We start from the raw sequence: 7,638 nt of genomic DNA on the forward strand, positions 1-7,638 counted from the left end.
CCCAACTTGACCCCCCCTCACCTAACCAATGGGCAACCTTGCAGGCCGCCCAGCTCCGCGTTAAAAGTCGCTCGTTGACACGAGCTCTTGGCTTTATATTAAATAAAACAAAACAGTGATTTATTTATGCTACTTACACGATCAAAAGTAATACAAGTATATGTTCCCTAATGCACTGAATCCTGTACAGGATCTTGTAGTTTCTTAAAATTAATAATAATAATTATTATTTATTTATTTTAAATAAATTTATACCGCATACATCCTACGCGGTTTACATAAAAACACACGTAAAAGTAAGTTATTCTATGAGGTTCCGTTTCCTTTGTTATTCCCTTTTTTTTTTCTAAATTCCTTGATTAAAATATCTATTATAAAACATTTTGGATTCCTACAATTAATCTTTCAAGGGATGTGACAATCCCCTCAGACAGGATGGAATTGTATACGTGTGTCCTGTTTATCTTCTTAAATCATAGCAAAGAGGAGATGGTTGGATGCTAGATTTTTATAACAGGGTTATTAGAAGTGTCAGAGGGCACACAGACAAGCTGCAAGATGGGTGCTTATCAGTTACCTATCTACAACCTTATCTGTTAATTGAATACTTTCTCTTTGCAGCAAATCTAAACCTATTTCCTACAACAACAGACCTATCTGCATTAACAGCACTTTAAAGACGAAGCTCTTAAAACATCGTTTCAGCCATCAACATTGTGTAATTTTCCATTTCCAGTGTAATGTTAATTCGGGGAAAACCTTATTTGCTCCTCGTGCTCCTATATATATATATATATAATAAAAATGACTGTTATCAGTTTAATAATAAACTGATAACTGTCGTTTTTTAATAAACTGATATAGTAGCAAGGTGTTAAATGCTGTGGAGCAGAAAATGCTATCATTTCACAGAACTAGACATGAAAGATATATATATATATAAATAAAGCAGAAAAAAGCAGATAATAACCCCCGTCACCCATACACCAGAAGCAAGTACTGTAGTTTTGTAACCCCCTCCCCCCAACCCACCCCCACCTCGTCAGAAAAGGCCTCTCCCACTAACAGCGTCTGGCTCCAATTAAACACAGTGGGTGTATCATTTAGGTGAAACAGGCTAAAATGGGAGGAGCCTGCCAACTTGATTGGTTTGCTGCGTGTGTGATGTCATCCATATGAGAGCCCCTAAGATCTAGTTCAGTGAGAGCTTGCAAGTTTTACAGAAGAAGGTACGTACGCTGGCAGGGTGTCTGAAACGTTAAGCAGCTCTAAGCTGGAGCTGCAGATCAAATGAAATAAAAGTGCGGCTTTGGGAATCTGAAGCTGCGTTACACGAAAACCCCTGCAAAACAAGAGAAAATAGAATAAGCAATGGTGCAGCAGGCTGAAAGCTCGGAAACAGACAGTAATCAGCCTAGAGAAGCAACAGACACCGAAGAGGGGGAGTTTATGGCTTGCAGTCCGGTAGCCCTTGATGAAAGCGACCCAGACTGGTGTAAAACAGCTACTGGGCACATCAAAAGACCAATGAATGCTTTCATGGTGTGGTCTAAAATTGAAAGAAGAAAAATCATGGAACAGTCACCGGACATGCACAACGCTGAAATCTCCAAGAGGCTGGGAAAGCGCTGGAAAATGCTTAAGGACATTGAGAAAATTCCTTTCATTCGGGAAGCTGAGCGCCTGCGGCTGAAACACATGGCAGATTATCCCGATTACAAATACCGGCCAAGGAAAAAGCCTAAAATCGATGCTTCTGCCAAACAGAATTCCGGACAAACGCCGGAGAAAAATCCAAGCACCAGCAGCAAGAGTGCCAAGAGCTCTGGGAAAAAATGTAACAAACTGAAATCTAGCAAACCCGGTGTAAAAGTCTGCAATGATTATGGGGAAGACTTTATTTTTGAAAACCTTAAAGCGAATAAAACTGTTAAATGTGTGTTTATGGACGAGGAGGATGAAGAGGACGAAGACGACGACGAACTGCAGATAAGGATAAAGCAGGAGGAAGACGAGGAGCAAATTGGGCAATACAATGTAGCTAAAGTACCGGCTAGTCCCACCTTAAGCTCTTCAGAGTCCACAGAGGGAGCCAGCATGTACGAAGATGTCAGAAATGCATCTGCTAATAGCAGACTTTACTACAATTTCAAAAACATCACCAAGCAAAGCTCGGCGCAGTCCACAATTTCCTTGGCTTCATCCCGATCCGTTTCTACCTCATCCTGTGAAAAGACGGACGATTTGATGTTTGATTTGAGCTTAAATTTCTCACAAAATCCTCAGGCATCCGAGCTGGGAAACTCCAGCTCAGGAAACCTCTCTCTCTCTCTCGTGGATAAGGATTTGGATTCCTTCAGCGAGGGCAGTCTGGGCTCTCATTTTGAATTTCCAGATTACTGTACGCCCGAATTGAGTGAAATGATCGCAGGGGACTGGCTAGAAGCTAACTTTTCAGACCTGGTGTTCACTTACTGATGCCAAGAAAATATGAAAAGAAGAATGGAACCGTGGAATTAAAAAAAAAAAAATGTAAGCTCGGGTCTCCCGTTTGTTCCAGCCCTGCCTGCTTTGTGATCTGAATTGCTGATCACAAGAAAAGGCAAATGGGACTCGGAAAATTATAAAGAAGGCGCTGTCTGAATCTTGTCGTATTGAAGTCTGGAAGATGGTCTGCAATTTTTTTAGAGGGGGGGGGGGGGCAGCACAATGATTGATCAAGGGGGGAGGGTTTTTATTTTTTCCTGCAACATCTTAAACTGTTGAATCAAGGGACCATTGGAACTGTTTTATTTTAGTTTTATTTCTGGAGGGAGAAAAACTGATCTCTTCTATGCATCTGATTAATAACAAGCTGCAGGGAGCTGAAACATGCAGACTGAACAAATGCTTCTTATAACTGTGAACTAAGATCAGAGTTTACTTTACAAATCAAAGATCAAGATCAAATGTATGGTTTTACAATGTGATTTCTACTTGCCAACTTTTTTTTGTAACTTGTTCCCTATACCTCCTTGAATATCAGACAACCTAGACCTCAGTACAAAAGGTATTGACACATTTTTGATACATAACAGACCTCAGTCTTTTTTAAAAATTTAAAATATTTTCAGGCGTATTTTTGTACAGTTGAAAGGGAACATTCCTGTTTTTTTTTTTTTGTTTGTTTGTTTTCTTTTCAGTAAACTTTTCAGGCACTTCTTCCTCCCTCCTTCCCCTTTCCTCTGTTTTAGCATGCAAGTATGTTGGTACATTAAGTCCTAATTTAAAAAAAAGAAGGATTACAATTTGAAATCCTTGCATCTAAAGGCCTTGTGGTTTTGAAACACTTTTTGTACAGTTATAGATCAGATTTGTTCAATATTTGTAGGTAAAGATTTATTGAAAAATGGTGGTATAGACCTCAGAGCTGTTATCTTAGTTTAAAGATTGTATGTGTACTGTACTATAGTAGGAATTTATGTATATCATATGCTGTGATATGTGGGTGGGCCCTAGATGGAAGGTATAAACTGGATATTCGATTTTTAGCAAAGGCACATGGTAAAGTTTCTCATTTTGTGCAATATAAACTAAGAAAAAGTACAGATCGTCTGCATATTTTCTAGCAAATGATGAGAAAGCAGACGCATGCACTGTTAACATCATTGCCTGTTTGTTTTTTTTGTTTGTTTTTTTAATTGCTGAAAGTCTGTAGCTTGATGGATTTTAATAAATCAGCTGGAACTGATAGAAACTTGTATCGAGATTAGTTTCCGTAATAGACAATGTAGCCTTCATATCCACAAAAATAAAAAGCAGGCGAAAGCCAGACGAGCTGCATGTTTCAGGTGAGCCACTTGTCCACTATCAGAGCTCCTAAGGAATACACAAAATACTACATTTTTAACATAAGAACTGGTTTTTAATTCACTAAAATCTGTAGAAATAAATAATTGCTAACTTCCTCCTCCCCCTACACCCCTCCCCCCAGGCTTAAGGCTACAAATAGATTGTGGGGGGGCAGGGCGAGGAGGCATCACCTTCTAAAAGCTGGGAGCTGCGAACATTTGCATAGTCGTATGCATTTTTTTTTTGTAGTTGTCCGCATTTTTATATGCGTCCAATCAAAATCCACAGCGATGGCCCCCCCCCCCCCCAGACCGTGTGGGCCTGACTTGGCCGGGTTTTTCATTATTATTTGTGTTATTTTCTGGATTCTGTTTGGGTGTCTGAGCGTGTTGTCTGACCGCCTTCCCAATATCCTGCAGCTTTGCATGACCAGCTGGCGGGAAAGAGTGTAGGCGAGAGGAAGAGCGATAATAAATGAGTTGCTCCTTCCTTTCCTGTCTTGCCAGAACCTGCATGATATTGGGGCACTAATCTAGTTAATACTTCGAAATAAGAGCGGCCGTGAATAATTAAATCTGGTTTGGGGGAGGGGCAGACAGCGGATATTGGCGGCGCCGTTTATTTATTTATTTTTTATTATTATTATTTTTTTTTTGGAGGGGGGGGCAGATGAGCCAACGGTCCCGATTTGCTCCAAATAGCGTCGGCAGCTCAGCACCTTTTGGGACACAGATTTAAATGTCGATAGCGCTTTCTGTGTGGCTTCTAAAGCGAATATCCGGTGTGGTCACAGCTCGGTTTGTCCGCCTCTCCAGCTGTGGGTTTCCAGCTGAGGCGGGTGGGGGGTGGGGGGTGGCAGGCACTGCTGGTGGCAGCTTTGGCGGGAAGAGATTTGTGCTTTCGGCACTTGGGGGGAGCGCGCGCATGCTTCTGTTCTGCAGCTTCCGCTCGCTTGGGCAGTCGATGGGCGTGGCGCTGGGATTTGTAAAGTGAACTGAGGGGAGTCGGATCTTGGAAATTATAAAAAAGAGGGGCATTGTACCCTAATTTTCTCATTCCTGTTACACGCAGGTGTCTCTTTAGAAGAAACATAGTGAAAACCACCCTCCCCCTCTCCCACCGAATTGTGGCCATTGTTTTCCTTAGGGGTTACCTGATATACAACCCCCCCCCCCCCATCAGCCGTGCAGGCACGTTCGCCTTATCAGTAAGGGAAAGACAGGGCTACAGTTAATTGCATTTCCTCAGGTCTCAAGCGATAGAATTTATCCAGATCCCTACCAGAAATTTAGTTGCAGTAGTGCTGATTGTAGTAGCATGCCCAATTAAAAAAAAAAAAAAAAAAAAAACCTTTCTAGTCTTCCAGGCGCTCTCAGTAGTGTAATTTGTGAGCTGCCACGTTGGTGTAATTTCTATGACCTGCTCGTCTAGGTAGCTGTGAGTAGGTTATTCCTCTTTCATTGTTCCTGCCTCTGGTGGCCCAGGCAGCGGGCTCCCTCTGCAGCCTTGTCCCTCCCCTCCCGAGGCTGGGTGAGGCGAGACCGTTCAAATGCGGCGGCATCGCTATTAAACCAGCTACAGACAAAAAAAAAAAAAAAAAGGGACGCCTTTGCCAAACTTGTAAATAAATGCACAAAATCCCACCATAGCACCATGGCTAGAGAACCTCTCTATTTACTGGCCATTCCTTTGGAAAATCAACTTTCCACTCTCTTGGGTCAGTAATGAATGAGATTTTGATGATTATTTTCCCCCTGCCCCCAGCCTAGCCAGGATGCAGAGCGACTATTTCTAAAGAAGTAATTGCGATCTTGAGGGTGATGTCATCAGTGTCTAGGGAAGATGGTGACTAGCCTTAAGCGATGGTGCCTTGGAAGGTTTGCCCACACACAAAAAAAGAAGAGGTTGACCTAAACCTAATATATTACCAGGGAACAAAACACCATCAAGACTAACTGGTGTTTGCAAGCTAGCTGCAAAATAGTTACACTATATATTTTACTGACCAGATATTTATCAAAGTAACAGAGCATAGTTTAAATTGATTATAAAGAATGGTGAGGCTCCAAAATATACATTAAAGTATAAATTAGGAAATAACTGGTTTGCAACTGAACACAACGGCAGAATAAAGGGTGTTAGCCTAATATACTTCCATTCAATTAAAATTATCTTGAAATAATCAGTGTAGCAGTCTGAAAAAAAAATCTGCTTCACATTTATATGAATGTTGATACATTTCTATTTTAAGATTCTTTTTTAGTGGAATGGCTCACAAAAGCCTCAACTTAACTGGGACTGAGGTTTATGCTGAAGCAGATGTTGGCTGGAGGAGGCAGCATTATCTTTAGCTGTTCACTATTAGAGTAGTTGACTGACAGAGGTATTGCCCAGTGCTTGGGTTAATTATTCCTAACCCACCATTGAATGGGCCATCTGCTTGCAATTACAATTCACTGTGCTGGTAATTTTAAGGGAAAACCACTTCAAGACCTTTTAAATGAAAATCCAGCCTGCACAAATTTTCCAAGACATAATGAAAGGTAAATTTCAAATACCTGAAGGTATTATTTTCAGACACATGTTTTTGTTTCCTCTGACAAGAGATTTGGTTAAATCTATTTATTAAATGAGTACTAAAATGACAAGCAAACTGTTTGTACCTTATCTATAATAATAAAAAAAATAAAATAAAAGACCTTGCTCATTGTATATCAGTGTCTTTATTTATTTTTTTTTTCTTTTGGTTGTCAGCTGTACCAAGAGTCAACTGAAGATACCCACTTTGTGACAGATGAGTAACAATATGGTGAAAGAAGCATACTAATTTATACATAACACTTTTTTCCCCCAAATTTGTAGACTCCTGCACATTTTGAGATGTTCTTTCATATTATACACCAATGATGCAATGATTTTCCCTAAGGGATATTATATTTACAAATAACAGATTTAAATCAACATGGTGTATTTTTAATTCCGCCTAGTAAAGCAAAACAAAACAAAAAAAAAATGTCCTGTCTGTCTTGAGATTTAACCACTGGGTGTCATACTGTGCTGGTGAAAGCAGTTCAGGACAGAGCTGAAAAGATGACATCAACTGATCAGATTTGCATTTTTTGAAAATGGAGAAAGCATTTTAGGAACAAATTGTAACCATATCTGGAAGTTCTTTTTCCCTTTGGAAAATAATTCATAGCTGATTATGAGAGAATTTTGCAATCAGTATCTGCAGAACAGTACAGCAACTCTAATAGAAATTAACAAATGTGCTGTTTTATTTTCTAAAGAGAACATGTCCTAATCTGTAGAAAATAGATTCCTTCACCCTGCAAAGCCACCTGCAAAAAGCAATATGACAAAAAGGTGCAGCTGGAGCTAAATCAAATTTAAGATCTTAAAGTGCCACAATCAATGCACTGATGTCTTTGGAAGGCAAAATAGTAAAAACCTCCAAATCATCTTTGGAAATGTCTGTTCTGGATCACCCTATCTTTATTTTTTTTCAATATTCCTATTGGACATTTAGGGTTCCTTTTACTAAGCTGCATTAGGGCATTAGCGCGGGGAATAGCGCACGCTAGATGCTAACACCAGCATTGAGCTGGCATTAGTTCTAATCGCGTAGCGCGGGGTTAGCATGTGCTAATCTTCTGTATTTGTTAAAAACGCTAGCGAACCTTAGTAAAAGGAGCTCTTAATTTCAACAGCTATTAGCAAATTAAAAATAATAATAATAAAATTGTCCTCCTTCTTCCCTTATATGGATTTGAAGTGGTTTCTAGCTTAAATTGAACAGTATACATA

At 40.0% G+C, this 7,638-nt stretch overlaps 1 protein-coding gene across 1 annotated transcript; it reads left to right on the forward strand.

Annotated features, from left to right (window-relative positions):
* The first annotated feature begins 1,216 nt into the window (after positions 1–1,216).
* Positions 1,217–6,543, forward strand: SOX11 (SRY-box transcription factor 11). Its single transcript, XM_033939578.1, has one exon. The coding sequence runs from the start codon at positions 1,372–1,374 to the stop codon at positions 2,476–2,478; it is 1,107 nt and encodes a 368-aa protein (XP_033795469.1). The 5' UTR covers positions 1,217–1,371; the 3' UTR covers positions 2,479–6,543.
* Positions 6,544–7,638: the final 1,095 nt, after the last annotated feature.

Source organism: Geotrypetes seraphini, chromosome 3 (genome assembly GCF_902459505.1).
Source record: "Geotrypetes seraphini chromosome 3, aGeoSer1.1, whole genome shotgun sequence".
NCBI lineage: Eukaryota > Metazoa > Chordata > Amphibia > Gymnophiona > Dermophiidae > Geotrypetes > Geotrypetes seraphini.